Below are 23,855 nucleotides of genomic sequence, written 5' to 3'. Positions count from 1 at the left end.
GGTCAATCAAATGCTTTTAAACATTTGTAGCGCCAAATGGCTAAATCAAGCGCAGTCTCAGTTGCATGCTGATTGCATACAATTGAATGTTGTGTTACATGTGCCAGTGAATAAAGTGAGGTTAACGTTCGATTATAATTAATTGATTACAGTTTGTAAATACGATGGAGAATCAAAACGCACCGCCTATTAAGAGCAATAACCCTGCTCCGACTGTAGAACAAATCAATGCGGACAGGATCACCCAGGTATCTTTCATCGATTATTATTTTATTGAATTTTACAAGCAATGATAATATGAATCTTGTAATCAAGCAAATTTTTGTTTCACGTTTTTGTTGACTTTGTATATGATCTCATCGTTATATTATGATTCTGTGCAGCTTGCGAATAAATATTGGGCGCCACACACTACAGATACGCATCTACCGTTCAAACCTCAGATAGTGGAAGATATTTACATACAAGAGATATGCGCGTCCAAGTTCTCCATTCGAAGAATCATGATGTTGGAGTTTAGTCAGTATCTGGAGAATTTTCTCTGGCCAAATTACAACGCGGAAAATGCAACGCGAGCGCACACCATGTCCATTGTTGTCATGGTGAATGAGAAGTTCAGAGAGCGAGTACAAGTTTGGGAGGCATTTGAAAAAAATTCAACGCACTTTCCTGGATTCTACCAAAAAGTTCTCGAAGCATGCTTAGAAGAAAGCATAATGGACTTTGATTTAAAAGAACAGACAGCATTGATAGTGTTTTTAAATCATTGTTTCAATTCCATGGAGATATTATTAGTTAGAGAGGAAGTCAAAAGATTGGTATCTCTGTCTATGTGGATTTCCTTGCAACACGGTAGAAGAGAACTCGAATTTAGAAAGTATCCAAAATGGAGGAAATATTGGAAAGTTATAAGAAAGAAGGATAATCCAGAGCAAAAGGAGAAACTTGAGTGGGAACGCAGATTCTTGCATAAGCTCATGATAAAATTCATGACAATATTGGAGACAATTCCCGCAGAAGGTACATATCTTTTTGTCTTGTGCAAAAAATTAAATTTTATTTGTCTGATTTAAAAGATTTCAATTTCTATGAATCTTATTAAAAATAATGTGATAACGTTAAGTACATAAAATAATTTAACTCCAACAATATAAATATTCTTGACAGGACCTGTACTTTCGGACAAAGTGCGATACTGCGAAAGATTTTTGGAATTAATCATCGATCTTGAGGCTTTACTTCCCACCAGACGTTTCTTCAATACTATCATGGATGACAATCATCTAGTCGTGCGTTGCCAGTTATCTAATTTATTACATCGTCTAGAGGGAAGTTTATTTGGACAGGTAAGTCTTCACACAAAATGTATGTTATAGACAAGATGTGTCAAATAATTTAATCCAGGATATCGATTCGAATTCATTTATCGAATCTAATCTCATATTTTTCATACAAAAATCGAATTTTATATATATACACACATATATGTTATATAGATATAAATACTATGCAAATATCATTAAAAGTATAAAATCATTTAAGGCTCAGTGACACATAATTAACTATATTGTGCAACACATTTGCATAACAGATTTGTTTGTTAATTAAATACGGTAATTGATATTGCACAATATAATCGATTTTATATATAGAACCTATCAGTACATTTATGATGACATAATATGCTATAAACATTGATACATGCAAGATATTAGATGTGTTAAAATTGTGAAGTATCAAAAAAACGTCTCGCATACATTTTTATAAGGCAAGAAATTGATTTCATTTAAGGCACGTATAATCACCAAACATGAAATATCAGATAAACAATTTTACCAGTGCCGTGTCATTTGCTTATCAATTCAAACATTTTAATTGATTATGTATTTCACATATATAACTTCCTAAAAATTTTTTTAATTTCTAAGATCCTCTTCAATGTGTCTGAGATTCAACAACTTTTCATGCTTTGTTTGTTCTCTACTTCTACATTGATTCGATCACCCTAATTTTTGCATAATTATTTACAATATATTGCTGCCAATACATTTTATCTTTCTCAATATTGTCTCGGATATACATATATACGTATTTCTCTTTTTATATATCTTTCTGCACGTTTTACGTTTACTTTTATATAATAACGTTACTACGTATATAATACTGTTTCTTTCTGGAATATAAAATACATATCCACGCATTTTTTACACTCCATAAAGAATATTTCTTTTGGTTTTAATATATATGCATATATATTTATATATGTGCATATGTATTATATATATTATATATTGCATATATATACATATATGCATGTATTTATGCTTAATATATATGTAATATATATATATATATATATAAATATAACAAAAATTACGTGAAAAGTATACGTTTATGAAAGAGCTGTGACTTTTTAAGATAAATCTCAAGGCAAGTTTTTGATCTCGCACGAAGAATATATATATCGTCAATTCTCGAATATATACTTTGGCGTATAGAATGTATAGAATGTTTTTCATTTCGTACATAAATGCATCTCCGGTATTTTTTGTATACCTCACTTATGGCCATTCGCGCAAGTTCACGATCTAAACGCGCGATGATCGTTATTGCTTGATTACGATTCCGATCAGGATTACATTACGCGTCACAGATCGTAATCTATAAAAGATAAATGCCGCGTTAATAACCCGCATTGATGGCTGTCATCTCCTCGCCCCAATCGAGACCCTCGGTGTTGTCCCCAGGATTGCAACAGTTGCACGTTTTTCCGAGCAGGAACGTGACCCTGCGCTGACCGAACACGCATACGTAGAGTACGAATAATGCCTGCAGCAGGTTCACGATGATATGGCAGTATATCAGAGCATCGAATTTGAGCCGTGAAAGTAGAAGCGAGAACCAGCCGGTGCTCAGGATCGCATACAGAAGAACGAACATGCGAAAGCTGTACTTCATTTTGTGATGAATTCGGCCGTACGTGCTCATCCGTTTGATCCTGTTCGCGGTCGTCAGCACAAAGCAGAGATCGATCACGACGGTGAAGGCGATACACATGAACATCACGGAGATCCCGAGCCAGCCCACGGTCTCCTGGGCGGGATAGGTCGTGCCGCCCACGGTGGGCTTGTTTGTCTCGAGGGCGAAGTGCGCAAAGATCGCAGTACTGGCTATACAGATCGTCAGACACCAGACCCACGACGAGTAGTAGCAGTATTTCCTACCATCGGTCACCCTCAGGAAAACGTTGCGTGACCTGAATGTGTTCCACACGTAGTAGCCCAGGGCGCTGAGCCAGAAGAAGGCAGCCATTAGGGAAACATACATGACAGTGTCTGAAAAAAGAAATGGACAGAAATGAGATATTTTAGCGTACATCTTCAGTCCGGCAATTTGTCTGGCAATTTTGCTTTCGGAGCAAAAGGCCGTTTATGAGCGGTCGCGCTTATTAATTAGTCCTTCCGTCGCGAGCACGTTGAATCATGACTCATTCGACTCTCTTTCGCAGCGCTTGACTTTGCGTGTCTTGTAAACAATAATAATGGTCTTGAAAATGATAATACCGCAAATTTCGCTGTATAATTGATGCTTGAAAAAAAAATCTATCATTAACGCAGTGCGTCAGCAACGCTGGGACATCGAATATGCTTTGACACGGTGGATTACACCGGGAAATGATTTACGCTCAAACAAGAAATAGTTCAAGAAGTTATACACACAGACACGTGTGAAAAAAATGATTCACGCTTTCGCACTAACAATAAGTAAAAAAAAACCTACCGGCGATCATGAAGCTGACGTGATTGCCGAACTCTGTGAATATCCTGACGGTGGAGGCGCACTGATTGACCACGAGGCAGAGAGTCATGCTGGTGATGATGTTGCCGACGAGGTCGCGCAGCTGCGGCAGCACAAAGTAAACCACCGCGACGATCAGATAGCAAGCCATCGACACGGCGTGGAAAGCGGGATCGATCGCGTGCCTCATCAGGTAGTTGGTGTCGGTCCAACGCACGGCGATGTCCGGCACGCAGAGCATGGCGTATGTCGCCACCAGCTTATCATCGCTGAGCACCGCCTTGTCAGCGCAATAATGTCCGAACGGATAGTCGTAGTGTATGGTCGCACGTTCAACATCGACATCATCGTCGCTGTCGAGATTCGGCACCACGGCGCCGTAGACGCCGCTGTTTTCGTCCGCAGCTTTAGTTAAATCGATGATGTAGTGACGTAGCACACCGGTCGGTAGAATCGCCAGGCGATCCGGCCCGGACGGATAATAGTACACGTGCCATTGATGCTCGTCGGGGTTACACCTGGGCCGTCCGATCTTCAATTCGTATTTTGGCACGACGAATCTCGATCTCCCAATTGTCACGTCTCGCGATTCCGCCACGAATTCCGGTCGCCACTTGGTCTCGTTGACCTCCGTCAACGGCGTGCACCGGTCGTCGAGCAGCAGCTCTTCGGGCTCGCAACATTTACCGATGTTCACCGAAGTCGTACCGGCACCGTCTGTCTGGCTGCTTTCGGCGGGTCGCGTCTCGGTATCGGCGAGCGCGTTCCTCAATCCTGAGATACCACAATCGACGACAAGCAACAGTAGCACGCTCTTCGGATACATGACGCCGAAACACGCGCGCGCACGCAGCTCTTTCTCCTTACATTCGTATTCGTGTGCTCAATTTCTCGTATCTTCTCCGTTGAAAGAACTTTCACCAAGTTTCCGTGGCCGTTTACTCGATCGTATTTCACGAACCGTCCATGTGTGATTCACTCATTGTCAACTCATCGCGGGGTGTATCATACTCGCTTCGCCATACCTGCCCATACGTCGCCAATGCCTCCCGCGGTTATCTACCTACCTACCTACCTATCTACCCCAACCAGCGTCCGCCGCCATGACATTCCCATTCTCCATCGTGTCGGGGCTGGTCGGGGGCCCTCCGATCCCCTCCCGGTACCCCTCGACGACCTCGAGCGAGCCTTTGCGGCGGAGCCTGCGGCTCCGAAGACACAATAGCACGCGTCGGTGCTGCGCTCACACGTGTCTCTCTGCGTTTCTGATGATGCATTCTTTATTCTTAAATATTGGTACAGAAAGTAAAATTTTTATAATAATGTTTATAAACAAATTTAAAATACTATCGTAAAATTTATTGTATAATATACATTGAGTATTAATGTAGGAGTAGTTTTAAAATTAATGAAATATTCTTTTATACACACACATGCATGTACGCATATATATGGCCTTTGATATTAATATAATAATTTTACAATGCGCCAATGTGATTAAAGATTAAATGAACATTATTTATCATGGGACACAATATTGATAATTCGAAACTTTGATGAAATGTCAAAGGATTACCAATATACGATGTACGATAACGATATCAATAAGTGAATGACATGGAAACTAAATTATATCTAACATCTAACTTATCAAGAATACTTAATTTATTTTCTTATTTATCGATATATAAGAAACGAATGAACATTTTTTAATCTAATATTTTTTTCGAATATATACAACTTCTCGCACAGATACAAAAAATTTAAGACATTTTTTTTTTTTTAACGCAGCAATTTTTATATAATTATTCTGATCAAACTTATCATTATTTTTCAAACTCCAATATTATATGAATGTATAATCGCAAAGATGATTCCCTCGCACGTATATATTTTATTTATTAAAATGTCACAACGTGTGGAACGGTTAGACAAACCGAGATTGCAAAAGTGGTAATAATTTTTATGGCGATAATATTTTTTCTAAATATCATGAGAATTAACATACGTAATATGAGTTCGCGGTATTTACGTACAGTCGCGTTCTTCATAAAATTCTATAATTTTTTCTGTTTTCTTTCTCTTTTTTCTTATCTTTATGTGTTTGTATTACTCATCCGCTACTTCGATGAATGCGCGTTAACTTTAGACCGCAAGGGCGTGCGTAAATACAGCACGTGCTCGTCTTGTTACGTACTCTGAGAAAACACTGAATCGCTGTCAAGTATACTACAGCTGTACCGTCGTATATATTTAAGACCGGAAATGGTTTTGGACTCAGATGAAAAAATATTTTCAGGTCCTGTCTTGCGATATGACGAGATTTGTACGGTCGTGTAAAAAAGAAAAGATAAACCGCGTATTTTCTGCGTCGTATATAAATAAGATATGAAACGATATAGCATCTTTTTTAACGATTATTGTTATATTATTATTATTATTCTTATTTTAAACTTTTGATGAATAAGTGAACAATTTTTCTGAAATTCTTTGAAAATGATCTTAGAATGCATTTAAAAAAAATGATAAATCAATAATGATTCTCTCGAGAAGGACAGATAGTTGGGTCCCGGACATCTTTTCGGATCATCGAACCGCGATAATTTGTGGCGGCTCTTCTCCCCTTCTGGATATATTTTTTTTTACAGCCGCTCCCTTTCAAGACATGCAATATATGTTAGCATACGAGCTGTTCTATTTAGACTGGCAATGCATTATACATGACAATCGTGTATCATTTCTCTTTCGTATCTGAATACAATCGAGTCATTGTATATAGATATTTAAAGTATGATCAATAATAGTCGTGTTTATATTTTTAATATTTTTTTCGTACAACGTGAATTGGCTCAAAAAAATTAGTTGGATAAAAACTCCGGGTCCTATTCTCACTAATTTCTTTCTGTATTGAAGACAACTGATTATGAGAGGAATATAAAAATCGTTGCAATATCCTCTTTCATCGCTTCTAATCTGTTTAACGGTATATCTTATTAATGCAGCTGCAATAAAGTTCCGGGATTGTCGTGGATCAATTTTTATACCTGTCTAATCAGTTATTATACTGCTATCGATCATGACGTATATGTGAACAAACAATACAACATACAATGTATACATAATATCTACATGTCTATCGATCGTCTCTTTCTTCCTTCGTTTCTATTATACTCTCTATACTCTCGATCTTTTCATCTCTATTCAAACGATCGTTCGATTACGTTATTTTATATATTATCAAGTCATTTTGATATTATTACACAAGCAAATGAAAAAAAAAAACAACAAAAATCATAGAGTGAGATTCCTTCATTATAATGCATATCTCTATTTTCGCATAACAACATGAATCAGCATATTAGATACTAACAAAATACTTGACTTGTTTGCGAAAAGACTTGTTTATGAAAGATTCTGTTCTTAATAAGAAAAACTTTATTTGCATAGCGATGTTTCTCGTGATTTGTGTGAATAATGTTAATGAATAATTGTTCATGAAATATACATATTTGCATGCTTGCAAATATCTCGTAAGAATTCCGCGTACCATCTTGTTTGCGAGCATCGAACGTGATCTGTACATATTCGTCGCATCCAATCGCATCGATTGTCACGAGACGATTCGATTTGCTTAACAAATTTCGTCCGCGTCATGCAATCGTGACCTACTATCTATCTGCATCAGTATCATGAGAAGCTTGTCAATACCAACGACCAAATGTAATCGGGTTTGTTACATCTGGATACGCGTCATCGTTCACCGTCGTTCACGTCGCTTTATAGACAAGATGCAACGTGATAATGGTATAACGAGGGATAATCCGGACTTGTGGATCACCTCTTATTCATGCCCGAGAAAAAATAGATTTATGTAATTATATAAGATCATATATATATATAAATTCGAAATTTTTGGCGCACGATATATGATTTGGTCATATAAATATAATAATATTTAAAATTTGGTGCGTTATGATTTTATCTTTATATAATCATATTCAGCTAGATCTGATTATACATGTATATATTGTATATGAAAACAGATCAAGCCGAATATGATTACATAAAGATAAGATCATATATAGCGCCAAATTTTGAATATTATTATATTTGATCATATAAAATCACATATGTTATTTGATCTTTTTATAACTAATTACGTATATTTACATTTGTCTATTTTATACACATTTTCCTCGGGAAGTGACTCTTTCACATGGTAGTATTTTAAATAACCATTCCCCAGATTCATGAGTTAAAAAAAAAAAAAAAAAAAAAAAAAAAAAAACTCGATGGGGACCTATAATTTTGATGTTATAAGCCTTCATAAAATATCCTTGACATTTTCGCCGAGGATTCGGAAATGGATTTCGGGATTCAGATTAATCTATAAGTAAAGGTTGGTTCACTAATTGATCTCTCTGGAGTATCCTGCGTAACTCACATCAATATATATCAAATTATGAGATGACGTGTTACAAATTACGCGTGAAATCAATGAAAGTAGGACAGATGCGGCGTGTGTTTACAACACTCGATATCTGCTCACGGCGATAATTTTTATGAATCTGTTTTCTAAGCTTATGTCATACATATATACACACATGCATTGAGCGGATCGGATTTTATCGAGAAAGATACATACTCGAACTAGCGAGCACGTATCACATGTACATCGCGGCTATTGTTTGTTTGTGAAAACGTCAAATAGCCTTCAAATTCAGAGGTACAAACGACCTTTGCACGGTAAATTATTTCTCAATACTTGTTATACCAGATGTTTCAGAGAGATAATCGAATTCGACTAATTCATGGCGAATTCTCTTACGTAATTTATTTACCGTATGCGAATATTTCGGCGTGTCTCTAAAAATTTGCATAATACGTAACGAGATGTGAGCATTTATGACGATCGATAGTAGAAGTGGGGTAAAAATCATTCTCGTGAATGAATCGGATTTATGCGATTTTTTCGCGGGAAATCGCGTAGAGACGTGTGGTGATACGGATGACTCGTCGTCGTCACGTTTCCACGAATGAGAAACTGAATCACGAGCGCGAATTAAATGATGTTACCAACCGATGAATAATTGTAATCTTCAATATATTTTTAATTTTTCCTCCACGCACACACAGCAATTTAGTCCAATAAATCTATATAATTAATTTACGGAGATTCTTGTACAGTGCTTAATAATAACATATTCGGCTACGCTAATCGTAAAAAAAGCACAATAATTCGCAATAATTGATAATTTACGTGGAAACATATGATATTTATTGGTTAATCCGTTATCAGCCAAATATCGTATCTTTTTTGAGAATATATATTACAAGAATAGGTAATGTGTGTACACGAATAAGAGATACGTCGAAGTAACATTGATTTCGCGAATCTTAATGACGAGACTGATAACGGATGAACATAGTGGAGATAATTTATCTAACGCGATATTAATATACATAACGGGAATATTCATACAGAGGATAAAATGCGTTTACAAATATAAGTTATCTTTAAAACCGTATGCATTTTAAAGCACGACAACGGTCATGTTATCTATGCTTAACTTGTCAGATAATATACAGATAATTCGAGATTGTCTTTTCTCTTAAGTGATATTTCTTACATCTAACCCGCGTGTAATGATCCTGGGAAATATATTTTGGGAGGGAAGGAAAGAACGTAAAAATGTGTCTTATTCCTGTTGAGACAATTCGACTTCCTCGGGAAGCATTTCTTCGCATTCCTCATTCTCATAGGCCGCCCAGGATTTTGGGAAATCGATACCGCAGGGTCGCTTCTTCGCCAACAGCTTCCGCACTCTTTTCCGCATCACGACCAGGAGTAGAAATATGATAAATCCTTGGAGACCGTTCAACAGATCCGTCAGTATCCTGACGAGAACATCCGTCGATTATTTTATTTAATAATTGATCTATATATTAATAGATATCTATGCGCGTCGGGATAGAATATTTAAAAGATTGCTTACCAAAATTCTATATTTGTATCAATAGCAAACGACAATAGCTCGAAGATCCAGGTGATACCCGTGACGAGCACCAGTTTAAAGTACAATAGACACTTGAATCGCAAGACTCGCAGGTTGCTTCCCGTGTAATCGCGATATTGATGCCACAAACGCCAGCTGGTCAGTCCGAGGTAGATTATGTTTAACATTAACAAAATACCGATCGGCCCGTAAAAGTACGCCCACGTTTGTTCGGTTCCTGCAAAATAAGCGAGGCCACGTGTCTTATCTCGCGTTAGAAAATGAGAACAAATGAAACGATCTTTTAAACCGTCGACGTACATTCCGTGTGTAGTCTATAGTCGATTTTTGTTGTTGAAGAGAACAGAGGATTATTCCTGTATAACTTACCGCCGAACCAGCAATTGTAGTCGCCGAAGCCAGGTTTCAAATGATGTCCCTCCCTATAGTGCATCGTCAGTGTGGTGATTAGCAAAAACGCCGGGCCGCCCCATCCCCAAATGCAATAAGCGGAGTAGAGCGATTGGTCTTTGATCCTGAAGTTCCTAAACCTATGCGGATAATTAAACTTTGAAGATACACGCGGAATTTCAAACATGTATTTCATCGATTGACGTTATTACAATTTTGCGTAGACGATATCTTGTATTTCTCACGGAATTTATTTGTGTCACTCACCACACAGTACGCCACACGTTGAAGGCCACGATGTTCAGCCAGAAAAACGCAGACATGAAGGAAAAATACAGTATGAACCCTAAAACAAATGTGTAAAGATATAAGTTGGATATTAATGAGAGATTGAAAAGAGATGCGAGAAAATTTAATGATTATATATCCGATTATATATAATACAAGAATTTTCTTACATTTATCAGCTCTCCCTGCTTAATTTTATAATGTATAATTATACGTATATGTACCGAAAAATACGCAAATGGTGTAATTATCCTCGATTATCATCGGTCGCACGTGCTGAATGGATAGGACGGTGTAACTGACTGCCAGAGTGGTGACGACGGCCATCATCGCCTTGTCCTGGAGCTCTCGCAATTCCGGCAGTATAACATAAACCGCCAGGGTGGCGATCAGGAAAATAGCGGAGATGATGCTGACGATGCAGATGAGCGTGTTCTTCCACATTATCGACATCTCGATTAATAGATCCTCGTCAAAGCACGCGAGGGCGATCTCGCCGCCGCTTCGCGCTGATTTGGCTGTGCAGAAACTGAATGAAAAAAAAAAAATTATGAAGAAATTGATTAGTGATAAAAATACCGTCTATCGATCATAGATTTATCAATGATCCATTACGAAAGATTCTGTAAGCGAATATTAATTAACCATTAATCGCGCGTCGTAATAGGATATGCGAACTTCGGAAATCTCTGAACATCAGGATTTTCCTTATATTTCTTAACATCCGGTGCTTACAACTGCAAGTTTCTTTCTCTTTTTTTCTCGAATGAACGCGCGAGAAATGAGTATTTCCCGGCACGATTACGCGTGTGATAAGCCGGACGGAAGTTGTGGGGTGACCTTACCTGTCAGCCGGGATTCTCTCGTGGTTCATGTCCAACAGTAGCCAGGCGGTATCATTCTCGTGGATGATGGTGAAGTTATCGCGCTCATTTTGCTCGGGATCGATCAGGAAGGTGTTGTTCGGGCATTGTAGACGAATGTTCGTGCCGTCCGAACAGTTGGTCGAGTATTGCCATACCGTGCCTTCGGGGCAACAGGATACGTCGAAGGACAGGCTCGGGGAGATCGTGCTCGCGAGCAACCAAAGCCACGGCAACCAGAGGGAACCTGAAAAGCGTCGTATCTCGATGAACGGCGCGTCGTAGTTAATACGCCGTTTCTTGCGAAGGGACACGCCCGGGAAGATTTAGCTTGATATACTACAGCCGTGTCTTATCCGTTAATTGTTTATAAACGCGGAAACTGATAAGGAATTATTTTTTCGCATTAGTCGGATCTCGTCGCGTAAATGTAACTTTTTTCTCGGAAAGATTATTGTAATAATCTTGAAGTGGATTTGTTTTAAAAATCTGACAAGGATATAATATATCCTACTTTAAAATATTTATTTTAAAGGATATAATATTTCCTTCTTTAAAATATTTATTTTTATATATATTTATTTTTCTTGTATACGATATTTCATTTAAATATAATGTAAAGTTGAAAAGTTATAATAAGATATATTGAACATTAAAATAATAAAATGTTGAAGTCTTTTAATGATATAATATAACAAATGGTAACACGATCTCGCGTTTCTATGTCACGTCTAGCATTCTAGCAAAAGCATTTGTTGCAGAATTTTCGCGTGCGTCATGCGAGGTTCGGACTGATACCGAAATCGTTTTTTTTTTCTTTTTTTTTTTCTTTTTATCATCGACGATACTAGGCTCGGCGTTATCGCGCGAGTGTATCAGAGTCCGGGGATACGAGTGATAGAGATTTGCAACGAGAAAATAATAAAACGGATCGCGTATATCGCATATGTTTTTATGTAATGCAGCTTCATTTGCGAATGTCATGATTCTCCTTCTCTGCGAGAAATGAGAAATGAGTGCGTCGATCTAAAGAACGCAATTCGCAATAAGAAACGTAATAGGGATGGTAACCCAGTTTAGCGCTTAATGGCAGATGCGCGATATGAAACAATCGTTATGAAAGAAGAAGGGATATGACTCTCTATCTCTCTCTCTCTCTCTCTTCCTCTCTCTCTCTCTCTCTGTTAACTGTACGCTAACACTTCATTACAGGCGCTGGACCGGACTGCACACACGCGTGCATGTGCACCAGATATATACGTGCGTGTGCAGATCCTCGGTGCATCCGCTGTATTGTTGGCACGAGATCGTATTTTCGATTCGAATTGTTGAATGTCTTTTTTTTTATTTAGCAACGGGAAATGCAAGAAGCGAGAAGCAAATGCTGAGATGTGCAGCGGTTAATTTATCTTATAAAAATTGCAACGCCACGTTTTCGCGTGTTATAAAAATTGCAACGCTCGTTTAAGACGTTAAAGGAATTCGATTTGTTGTATTAAAATTGTTTGCAGTTGTGTTAAGATAAAAGAAGATTATATTTTAATTAACCATATATGTACGCGATACATATGTTTTTTTTGTAAGAGTCGCGTGTTCGTTGTATTTATTTTTTTAACACTATCCCAGCGAGATTTATTGCTATTATCATTATCAGTTAAAGTAAACGTCTCATTTATTTTTTGCATCTTTCATTTAAAATGATATCGGTTTGTTGCAATCTTGGCGGATAATATTATTTTTTACAATACGATGTACAAGTATCGTTACATACGCTTTCCTCTCTCTTTCTCTCTCTCTCTCTCGCTCTCTCGCTCTCGCTCGCTCGCTCTGAACTATTCGAGTTTTCTGGGTCAATTTCTTGTTTAACTGATCGTTGTAATTATCCCGTCACTGCGTAAAATATCAAAATTGCAAACTTCGAGAACGTGATAGCTCATATCATAAGCTATTAACAAAGTCTATAGATTGTGTTTTACCGGTATTTCGTCGCAGTAAATGAACGCAATAATCATTAAACGTCGGGATTTTGCATAATCGTAGTTTTGCATAATTTCTAGGAAGTTTTTCTCGGAATGTTGAAATAAAAATTTTTAATATTTAAATCGCGTGATTAACCGAGAATCGTACAAACATGCTCGTCACCTTGGATACTTGCGGTTACTTATGATGACAACTTCATTAACGCAGATGTAAATGCCGTCCACGTTTAATTAAGCGCAATTTGTATAATGCATATAATGACTGAACGAAATAAACGCATTGTTTTCGTGTCACATGTGTTATTTACATCGTTTATCGGTACGAAGAAAAAGGAAGAGCGTTGTAAAAAAAATTCATTCAGTTTTGATCGTCGCGTAAACTTGATACGATAAGCTATTTGTATACAATACGTATATATAATTTATATAGGGCAAAAACATAAAAAGCATTGACGTTTCATGATTAGCGCATTCTCAACATGCGTTGAGAAAAGAAGATAATCGGAACGGAACGAAAACGAGTAACGAGACCGCTTCGTGTGCTTGAAATATCTCATTTTAGCAGAAACGAATGAACGGAAAGCGCTCTCTATTGATAATCAAAGATGCTTGCTTAATGCACTCTGTATCTTTTTATTAAATCAGGTTTTTATGAGAAATTACGATAAGACATCAATCTTATCGTTTACATTTATTTGTAGACTTTGGTTGCAATTTCTTCTATCGATTTGCAGTATCCGCTGTTTTTCAACGACTTTTATAGGATTTAAGTTTCCCGAGCGGACAACGAAATATTGTTTATCCCGAGAAACGCGCACGTATATATAATGTATTCGTTGATATCTACACTGCAAGTTAATTATTTAGCAATAATTCTCTTCAATATAACGTCTTCCTTGTCTAGGAAATATTTTCGATTAAAGATTTTTACAGACGTTTGTTGTGAATTTTCTTACTGTCAATACGTGAATCGAAGTCGTTGTATAACGTTAATCCAATCGCTCCTTCTGATCATTGATAAGTCAATTAATTATCAACGAAGTATTCTATTCCCAACATATATCTACATGTCTACACAAACAACTACAATTATGTATGAACAAAATTTACATCGCATAAAATACCAATGAATTACGCTTCACGTTAATGAAGTAATTCCCTGATGCATACGTCGTGAATAAAAATTACGACAAGCGCATTTATGAAATAAAAAAAATATGTCCAAGAAGCAATAAATATTATTAATCATAGCTTAGAGCGCGGATACAATTTCTGAATATTGCCATTATTTTCAATGATATTTTTACGTGACAGAGTCATAATAATTCAAGATATAAAAGACGGACTTTACAACGGTACGTCATAATATTATTGGAATTCTGTTGATTGACGCAAGGTGCATTTTTTTTTCCACACAGGAAAATTTTCATGTTAGTTAAGTCGAGTTTTGGGAGGTAGAATTGGAAAATATTAAGTATTTTGCCGATTAATGATAATTTTATTAATTCAACGATCATTATCGTTATGTTTTTAGTTAAGTAATATTGGCAGGAACGGAAAGTAGAAGGTTTCTACAGAAACAAGAATACGTCAGTCGCACGAATAAATGTAGAAACGAAAAACAAAGGGCACAAAGACGAGGAAGAAACGTTACACGCAAACGTGTAAGGAAGTTTACGCACCTCTGATCGACGACGCGCCAAGCTGCCTGTTGTAACTCACGTCAAACGACATTGTCTCTCGCTCTCTACCGCATCTCTTCGTTCCTTATTGTAGGGAGCAAGCCTGTTTCTCGCCAAGGTAGTCGAGTTAGGGGAAGCTGGGAGGATCCAACGATACGAATTTCGGAGGGTCTCCCTCTCTTTGGGGAAAAAACGCCACGCTCGATCGAGGTCAACGGACGGTCCCGGATCGCTCTGGCGTTCGCCACCAGAAGGACGATGCCGCTTTCTGCAATTTCTTTGGGAAATTCTTCGGCGGTTGGACAATGACAACGAACGCGATGTGTCACGATCGCCTTCTTCGGTCGGCGCGTTTTCTTCTCTCCTTTCCAAAGCCACACGACGGCTGACGCTCGAATAAAGAGCGAGAACGCTACGACTTATCGATCCTTTTATCAATCGGTCTTGATTTTCATTCTTCGGCGGTTGGACAATGACAACGAACGCGATGTGTCACGATCGCCTTCTTCGGTCGGCGCGTTTTCTTCTCTCCTTTCCAAAGCCACACGACGGCTGACGCTCGAATAAAGAGCGAAATTCGCGACTTATCGATCCTTTTATCAATCGGTCTTGATTTTCGGTTTGAAAATTCCGAAAACTGTCAAGACGGTCAAGAGGAAAAATTACGCTTATTACTGTAAAGCGATCTGGAATGTTATCAAAATCGCGAGAAAAGTCCTCGTGCGAGTCTTTACGGAGAAATCGATGTGTTTTATATGGTTGATACGATCGAACCCCGATAAGCGGATTGGAGTGGCGAGCTCAATGAGACGCACTCACGCACTTGCGCTACGAGCGGAACTGAACGCGACGACGAACTGCTCACCGGAGTCTGCCGGCGACGCAGACTGCGCGACCGGAGATATCTACTCCCACTTTTTTGCGTTTGAACGAGGTCCGTGCTGTACGATTGAGCATCATGCATTTTTTCTTCTCGTCCTGTCTAGCGTCCCATTCAACTGCATGCAGAAATAATGATCAGAAGGACCGGTTCGCTAAATTGTCATCAGATTTCTTCGTCGACTTTTAAAGTGCCGTTACATCGAATAGGGATGCGACGCGGTCGTGAAACTACTGAGAGAAAGGGTAGCACATGCGTGCTTCAAAAGGATAGACGTTTATAAAAGGAAAAAAAAAAAAAAAAGAACTGTCTCTATCGACAGGTAAAGGACGAATATATCGCACGTTACCGTGTTGCTTTACGAACGTTACGTCGCATGAATAGGAATGCGACGAAGAAGTATGTATATTAGACAAGAGTATACCATTATGCGATATATCTTTTTTATATACCTAAAAATTGAAATGTCTGATATATACACGTTTATAACTATACAAATGTAACCATATTTTAAAAGAGAGTCAATATCTGTAACATTTGAATGAAGGCTACTGATGATAGGACGTTCCGATTACTAATTGCTATCATTAATGTTCACTACTACGTTGCCTTCAAACATCAGTCAACTAATCGCGTTTGAAGAGTTGCTTGGTTGAACATACAAATGAGTTACGAGCCATAATAATTGTCTATTAAGTACGCTCTTATTTTGCCGATTAATTTAACCAATCTCCGTTAAGAGAGAATGATTATTGACGAAAATTATATTACAATCATCAAGTATATCTTTACATCAAATCGTCTTAAATATATATTCTCAAAAAATAGGTGGTTTTGTAACGCATTAATGTGTCATCTCGATTTTTTAGAAATATGTATCGAAAATGATTCAGAAAATAAGCCTTCAATGAATGAAACATAGAGAATAAATGTAGACTTCTTGACAGATGAACCTCGAATTTCTCCGATAGATACATCGTTGAAAGAGGAAGGAGAATCTTGTCCGTCAAGAAGAACGATTAACATACCTGCGAGTGGTTCTCTCGTCGACTGTGACGTGGAAACACGATTTTAAATGCAATTACTCTGTTGATTCTGATTTTATCGATGCACATATCAATCGCAGCCAATGGCGTTTCTCTATGAACAAAAGACCATACGTAACGCTCGTAACAATAAATGCCACTTCTACCAAAAAACAATTACCTTTACTTTTGATTGCAGCTTCTGGAAATGCTCAAGTTCTACGCCAGATTCGAGATCAGTGAGGAGACCGGCAACCCATTGACGGATCACGACATGACGCAGTTACACTACGCTAAAATCACGTCTCTTCAAGTATATAAATTTTATAAATATACGTCATAATTTCTAGAAAGTATTTATAAACTATTTTTGAGTTTTAATATATCAATTCTAAATTATTCTACGGATCATAATCTTCATTTTTCGCATATATACCGACCTTATATAGGGTGCTCCCGGGTTAAATAACCAAACTTAAAATAGGAATTTAGAATCTCAAAACAAAAATAATTTTTCTCTGGAAATATGCTCGCAAACGCTTCTTTTAAGAGACATTTACTTCTTAAGTTACAAATCTAAAAGAATGAATAATGTCGTTTACCGGGTTTAACACCATTAGATTTTTTTGTATGGGGTGTTCTCAATCAAAAAGTGTATGAAGTGCTTGTTCAATCATTAAAACGGAGGATAATGCAAGCGTACGAAGAAATCACAGACGCACAATGTCAGTCAGCCACTCGTTCTCTTATCGATGGATGCAATGCTTGTCTCCGGGTTAGAGGCCATCATTTTGAATAAAATATTTAATAATTAAACTTTGATTATTGTAAAGCAATAAAGAGGATAAACCTAAATTATTTTGACATAATTTCTATAGTTATAATTTAAGAAGTCAATATCTCTTGAACGAAGCGTTTGCGAGCATACTTCCAGAGGAAAAGTTTTTTTTGTTTTGAGATTCTACATTCATTTTTCAAGTTTGGCCATTTAACCCGGGAGCACTCTGTATACATCATATTGCATATATACCGGTTTTTACAAACTGGTCGTTGCCGATTAGAGAAGAATATCGCGCAACAGGAATTTGAAGTTCCATAATTAATTCTTCAACCAGTCGCGTCATTGATATGCTATAACACATGCTTGTATATTAAACATAATTATATATTCTCGAAATCGAGAGACTAACAAGTAGCATTTAAAACTCTGTTTAGAATGCGGTCTTCTTGAAATTTCCGGACCTGAGAAGCTTCGCGTTGGCCAACGTAGCCAGTGTCGACATCAGGGACGCTCTTTACAAGCATTTCGGTTCGCTCAGGTGAATAATTCTATATATAAAATTCTTTATGCTTAACGTTAAAGCATTGCGAGCACTTGCGGATCGATGGAACGCGACGAGTGACGTTGATTTTTATTTTCAGCCAGGAAAAATTGAGATCTATCGCGAGTTACTTGAATTTAGTGCCGCCGAAGGAACGAGAAAAGGAGGAGAATTGGTACCGTCTAGACATAGAGTTTTTGCGCGAGCTGCTGGTAAGTGTAAGAAAGAGAAGAGAGGGAAACATAAATTCGAGAGCCCATTGAGTACGATGCTGGATTCTGAGAAAACGCATTTTAATTTCAGATATCGCGACACGAGCGTAGGCCGTCGCAACTTGAGGAGTTGAATGAAATGCCCCTCTACCCGACCGAAGACATCATCTGGAACGAGAGCATTGTCCCGACCGAGTATTTTTCTGGCGAGGGCTGTCTGGCTCTGCCGAAACTGAATCTGCAGTTTCTCACGTTGCACGATTATCTGCTACGCAACTTTAATTTATTCCGCTTGGAATCCACGTGTAGGTAGAACGAGTGAAAAAATAACATTCTTGTTTATATCTAAATATTTACGATTAATAATTATAGTGGTATATATTTATTACTCATGTTTTTATAGATGAAATACGACAGGACATCGAGGATGCCGTAAGCAGATTGAGTCCTTGGTATGTTATTATAGTGTGTATTTACGTCATATTTAACTACCTTCCCTTTTTGTGAAAAGAAAAGTAATCGATTTTTACTATTTTTTCGTTTGCAGGCGGGCGGAAGACGGCGGTGTTTACTTCGGCGGATGGGCCAGAATGGCACAACCTATTACACAATTTGCTGTAGTCGAGGTAGCCAAGCCTAATGTTGGCGAGAATAGGCCATCGAGGGTACGCGCCGACGTTACAATAAATCTCAGCGTTCGCAAGGAGATTAAATCCGAATGGGAGAACCTTCGCAAGCACGACGTATGCTTTCTCATCACAGTCAAGCCACCGAATCCTATTGGTAAGATAAACGTTAAAGAAATATACGTATCATTCTTTAAATAAAAAATATATAAAGAAAAATGTTTGCCGGTATCGCATATTTTATATGCTATAGCAAATTTCGTCTTTATATGGAGATATAGCAAAAAGATTAATTAAAGATATTAATTTTGCCTGCTATTTTTTCCATGTAATAGCCACATATAATTATAACAAATGAGTAAAATAATCAGATAACTGTTACACTATCTCAGGCACGAAATATACTCACAAGCTCCCCTTCGTACCGCAAGTTGGTCTAATGACGGTGCGAGGGTGTGAGGTCGAGGGTATGCTCGATTCGAATGGCAGAGTGATAGAAGACGGCCCTGAGCCGAGACCGATTCTACCGGGCGATTCGCGAACCTATAGAGTATGGTTGGACTGCAATCAATATCGGCTCGACATGGACAACGCCAGTCACGGCGGCGAGGACGTATATGAGGGATTTAATATTATTATGAGACGTAAACCTAAGGAGAACAACTTTAAAGCAGTTTTAGAGACTATAAGGGAGCTTATGAATACTGAATGCGTCGTGCCCGATTGGCTTCACGACATAATTCTTGGATACGGTGATCCCGGCGCAGCATGCTATTCTAGGTAATTTATATAACTATCTAACTATATATCTAACTAATTATCTAACTTTATATATATCTCTCTTTCTATACATTACTATAATAAAACTGAGCCTATATATCTATTTTATTGCTTAAGAAAGAGCATCAATTGAAAATGGCTGAACGACTTTGTCTGATATTTTAATAGCAGATGCAATGTGTTCTTTCATAGCTACATCATTAACAATATTTTTAAAACAGTAATTAATTATTAATGTTGTTTGAAGAATAGATCAATATTTTTATTCTATTTTCTGCACTTATTTTGCGCGTGATAATTTATTCAACAAATTATAAAGTTGTAATTCAATTGACTGTTAAAATATTTTAATTCTCTGTTAGAATGTCGGATGAAATTGCGACGATGGACTTCAACGATACGTTCCTTGACATAGATCATCTACGAGCTAGTTTTCCTCAGTACGAAATCAAAACAGACCTAGAGGACGAAGGAAATCTCGTACGGCCGTTCCAGTTAACTTTCGAGGATATTCTAGCGAAGCGCAACAATGAACCAATTAAGAAAATTATTAGAGTTAAACCACACGTACCGCCCAGTAGAGGTCCATTCAGAGCAAATGAACCGAAAAAGTTAGCATTCACTTTGGTTATTCTCTCTTTCTCTCTCTCTCTCGTAGCGTATTTATAAAGTATATTATAGAATGTGTTATTTTTCGAACAGAGGAAAAAACATGTCGTTATATTTTGTTCGTTATATATTGCAGAAATCAAATCCCCTTTACGCCAACGCAAGTCGAAGCTATACGAGCTGGAATGCAGCCAGGTCTGACGTTGGTCGTCGGCCCGCCCGGTACCGGTAAAACGGACGTCGCTGTGCAAATCATCTCGAATCTATATCATAATTTTCCCAATCAGAGAACACTGATCGTGACACATTCCAATCAAGCTCTCAATCAATTGTTCGAGAAGATAATGGCTCTCGATATTGACGAGCGGCATCTATTGCGTCTCGGTCACGGAGAAGAGGCTCTTGAGACTGAAAAGGATTTCAGTCGCTACGGTAGAGTTAATTATGTTCTTGCCAAGCGTTTGGATTTGCTTATGGAAGTTCAAAGATTACAGGTATTGATTTATTTTTTAAGCTATTCAAATTGATGTGTGATGTCCAGCCGTTCTTACAATTATGTTTTTCCTTCAGGAATCTCTGAACGTGAAGGGTGATGTTGCATATACATGTGAAACGGCGGGATACTTCTTCATGTATCAAATATCCACGAGATGGGATCGCTTCGAAGCCAGAGTTAAGCAGAGGCAGCACACGAGCGATAAGTCCATTTTATCTTCCATAGTCGATGAGGAGTTTCCATTCCACAAATTTTTTGATAACGCTCCGCAGCCGCTTTTCAAGCGGGATTCATACGAGGAGGATCTCAAGATTGCGTACAGTTGTTTCAGGTAAAAATACACGCGATAAACTTTTACAGGATGAACAATCGGGCAGTTTCTAACGAGACATTATCTGCGTAGGTATATCGAAAGAATATTCGCTCAGTTAGAGGAGTTCCGTGCTTTCGAATTGCTGCGATCGGGTCTCGACAGGTCAAAGTACTTACTTGTGAAGGAGGCCAAAGTGATTGCTATGACTTGTACACACGCGGCACTTAAACGGCGCGAACTCGTTGACATGGGTTTCAAGTATGACAATATCCTCATGGAAGAGTCCGCGCAGATTTTGGAGATAGAGACTTTTATACCATTGCTACTGCAAAATCCCCAGGATGGATACAATCGTTTAAAACGTTGGATAATGATAGGAGATCACCATCAGTTACCACCTGTCATTAAAAATATGGCCTTTCAGAAGTATTCGAACATGGAGCAATCATTGTTCGCAAGATTTGTGAGATTAGGCGTTCCCACGGTCGATCTCGACGGCCAGGGTCGTGCCAGACCAAGTATCTGTAATCTCTACAATTGGCGGTACAAGAAATTGGGCAATTTGGCGCACGTGGAACATAGTCCTGAATATCTTGTAGCAAACGCCGGTTTCCTGTACGACTTCCAACTGGTAAATGTCGAGGATTTCAATGGCGTCGGTGAGAGCGAACCTAGCGCTTACTTCTATCAGAATCTCGCTGAAGCCGAATACTGCGTCGCGGTGTTCATGTATATGCGCCTGTTGGGATATCCGGCTGATAAGATCAGTATATTGACGACGTACAACGGTCAGAAACATTTGATAAGGGACGTGATAAACATCCGTTGCGCAAACAATCCTTTAATAGGTCGGCCGAACAAGGTGACGACTGTCGATAAGTATCAGGGTCAGCAGAACGACTATATCCTGTTGTCTCTGGTGAAGACGCGCGCGGTTGGTCATCTGAGGGACGCGAGACGTCTGGTGGTGGCAATGTCGCGCGCTCGCCTCGGTCTTTACGTCTTCGCCCGCGTGTCCCTCTTCAAGAACTGTTTCGAACTTACGCCGGCGTTCGATCAACTGATGCAGAGACCGTTGAAGCTGCAACTAATACCACAGGAACTATATCCGACCGAGCGACCAAACAATATCGTGCCCTCGATGGTCCCAATGGAAATTGAGGATATGCCGCATATGGCTAAGTTCGTTTACGACTACTATATGGAGAAAGTCAGCGGAATGAAGGTAAATTCTCAAAACTTATTACAAATTGATTGATATAAATCTTGTCTTTTCGATATATTGATCGATCTCTTTTGTATCATTTTCAGGGATCGCAGAAAATGTGGCAGAAGCCAGGAACTATGCAAACAATGGGCAGTCCGACGCATAAGATCCCCGCTCATCCAGGTGCCGATGACGATACCGATGAAGAAGAGGAAGGACTTAGCCAAGAAGATGATGAAATGAAAGAACCTAAAAAAGAGAATGTAGAGAACAAATACGAGATCATAAAGAATTTAGTCGAAGATCCTCCGAACGAGGCCGAAGACGACCGCTGAATGGATTACGCCGTGATATACCTTGTGCTTGCACAAGGACTGATACGTTAGTACGAAATAAAATAATCAATTTTACAGCTTGGAAATGAAACCATCATCTGCTTCAATTCCAAGATACTGATGTATATCGTAACTCTCATGGGTTAACGATCAATCGTTGATACAATCACACTATATTAAGAATAAGCGTTTTATTAAAGAGATTATTATTATAAAATAATATATCGAAGTTTTCTTACATACTTGTACCAAAATAAACTAGGTGAATGTTCAGTTAATTGATTATCTCACTGATCCTTTTTAAAACGCGTATTTCGAGGCATAAAAACTGAATGATTTTACGCATTACGATGAAGACATTCATTTTTTATTTCTATGTCTCGAAGTAAGTATAATAGCGAGTTTTAAAAAATCAGAGATAATTCTTATATTGAACATTTATTTTTTATAAACTATATATTATAAACCACAGTTTTTTTTTTTTTTTTTACGAACATCAGTCTCATATCCAAAATCTATTTTCTAATCCTGCGGAATTTTCTTCGATCACCTTGCTTGTTACTTTAACCGAATTCCGTATCGACATGTAGCTGTATACCAGAAACATTCGTATTATATCTCACGAAAAGAGATCTATCTTCTTCTTGACCAATGTTCCCTTTCGACGCGCCTCCAACCTCTGCGTCTTGAATTTCTCCGATTTACTCGGAGTTCTTTTTGAGTTGTCCGGCGTACTCTGTCGCACACTCGACGGCACATAACTATCATCGAACTTCATCAATTTGCTCGGTGATTTGAAATCAGGCTCGTACTCCTCTACAGAAGGCTTGACTCCTTTGGAATTAGGTACGTATTCCTCGAGGATACCATCGGGAATCGTCATAATGGCGCGCGGTTCGTAAATCTCATGAATTATTTCCAGCTTCTCGATAGAGTTCGGCACGTAACTCACGTTTTCCACCACGTGTTTACTGTCACAAAGAGTCGGCGTGTACTCGTTCGATGTTAAACGCATACTCTCCAATGCGCTCTT

At 38.3% G+C, this 23,855-nt stretch overlaps 4 protein-coding genes across 6 annotated transcripts in view; 1 reads left to right on the top strand and 3 right to left on the bottom strand.

Moving 5' to 3' along the window:
• On the top strand, positions 1-23,042 carry LOC115234274 (RNA helicase aquarius). 2 transcript variants are annotated; one of them, XM_029805225.1, is made up of 15 exons: positions 1-248; positions 384-1,020; positions 1,168-1,346; positions 17,122-17,235; positions 18,138-18,241; positions 18,345-18,456; positions 18,548-18,761; positions 18,860-18,908; positions 19,004-19,239; positions 19,475-19,862; positions 20,225-20,473; positions 20,608-20,965; positions 21,042-21,298; positions 21,371-22,505; positions 22,592-23,042. In XM_029805225.1, exons 1-15 carry the CDS (start codon positions 165-167, stop codon positions 22,820-22,822), a joined length of 4,347 nt encoding a protein of 1,448 aa, XP_029661085.1. In that variant the 5' UTR covers positions 1-164; the 3' UTR covers positions 22,823-23,042. The 2 variants fall into 2 exon arrangements, with proteins under 2 accessions (XP_029661085.1, XP_029661086.1); XM_029805226.1 differs by lacking the exons at positions 1-248; positions 384-1,020; positions 1,168-1,346 and adding an exon at positions 16,278-16,296.
• LOC115234277 (probable G-protein coupled receptor Mth-like 5) lies at positions 1,367-5,095 on the bottom strand. The gene is made up of 2 exons (XM_029805229.1): positions 3,781-5,095; positions 1,367-3,335 (listed from the first exon to the last, which is right to left on the bottom strand). The coding sequence occupies exons 1-2, from the start codon at positions 4,622-4,624 to the stop codon at positions 2,683-2,685; spliced, it is 1,497 nt and encodes a 498-aa protein (XP_029661089.1). The 5' UTR covers positions 4,625-5,095; the 3' UTR covers positions 1,367-2,682.
• LOC115234279 (G-protein coupled receptor Mth2-like) lies at positions 8,883-15,465 on the bottom strand. Its single transcript, XM_029805230.1, has 7 exons — positions 15,018-15,465; positions 11,339-11,603; positions 10,718-11,022; positions 10,473-10,551; positions 10,185-10,345; positions 9,795-10,032; positions 8,883-9,696 (listed from the first exon to the last, which is right to left on the bottom strand). Exons 1-7 carry the CDS (start codon positions 15,067-15,069, stop codon positions 9,498-9,500), a joined length of 1,299 nt encoding a protein of 432 aa, XP_029661090.1. The 5' UTR covers positions 15,070-15,465; the 3' UTR covers positions 8,883-9,497.
• A 252-nt stretch (positions 23,043-23,294) lies between the features above and the next one.
• Positions 23,295-23,855, bottom strand: part of LOC115234280 — a 22,085-nt gene continuing 21,524 nt past the window's right edge. The window contains exon 4 of one of the 2 annotated variants that reach the window (XM_029805232.1): positions 23,295-23,852. In XM_029805232.1, the coding sequence (XP_029661092.1) occupies positions 23,442-23,852 (411 nt within the window). In that variant the 3' untranslated portion in view covers positions 23,295-23,441. The other variant, XM_029805231.1, reaches the window with a different exon arrangement.

Source organism: Formica exsecta, unplaced genomic scaffold (genome assembly GCF_003651465.1).
Source record: "Formica exsecta isolate Colony F162 unplaced genomic scaffold, ASM365146v1 scaffold2, whole genome shotgun sequence".
In the NCBI taxonomy this organism is placed as follows: domain Eukaryota; kingdom Metazoa; phylum Arthropoda; class Insecta; order Hymenoptera; family Formicidae; genus Formica; species Formica exsecta.
Note: the sequence above shows the minus strand (reverse complement) of the source record. Positions and strands in the feature narration are given on the sequence as shown.

Bases quoted from the DNA above. Each gene is read 5' to 3' on its own strand.
- LOC115234274 (XM_029805225.1), top strand. From the start codon at position 165: ATGGAGAATCAAAACGCACCGCCTATTAAGAGCAATAACCCTGCTCCG. The intron at 18,909-19,003 runs GTATGTTATTAT...TTTCGTTTGCAG, and splicing joins GTAAGCAGATTGAGTCCTTG to GCGGGCGGAAGACGGCGGTG. The intron at 20,966-21,041 runs GTATTGATTTAT...TTTTTCCTTCAG, and splicing joins TGGAAGTTCAAAGATTACAG to GAATCTCTGAACGTGAAGGG.
- LOC115234279 (XM_029805230.1), bottom strand. From the start codon at position 15,069: ATGTCGTTTGACGTGAGTTACAACAGGCAGCTTGGCGCGTCGTCGATC. The intron at 11,023-11,338 runs GTAAGGTCACCC...TTTTTCATTCAG, and splicing joins GAGAGAATCCCGGCTGACAG to TTTCTGCACAGCCAAATCAG. The intron at 9,697-9,794 runs GTAAGCAATCTT...TGTTCTCGTCAG, and splicing joins GATACAAATATAGAATTTTG to GATACTGACGGATCTGTTGA.
- LOC115234277 (XM_029805229.1), bottom strand. From the start codon at position 4,624: ATGTATCCGAAGAGCGTGCTACTGTTGCTTGTCGTCGATTGTGGTATC. The intron at 3,336-3,780 runs GTAGGTTTTTTT...TTCTTTTTTCAG, and splicing joins CGTCAGCTTCATGATCGCCG to ACACTGTCATGTATGTTTCC.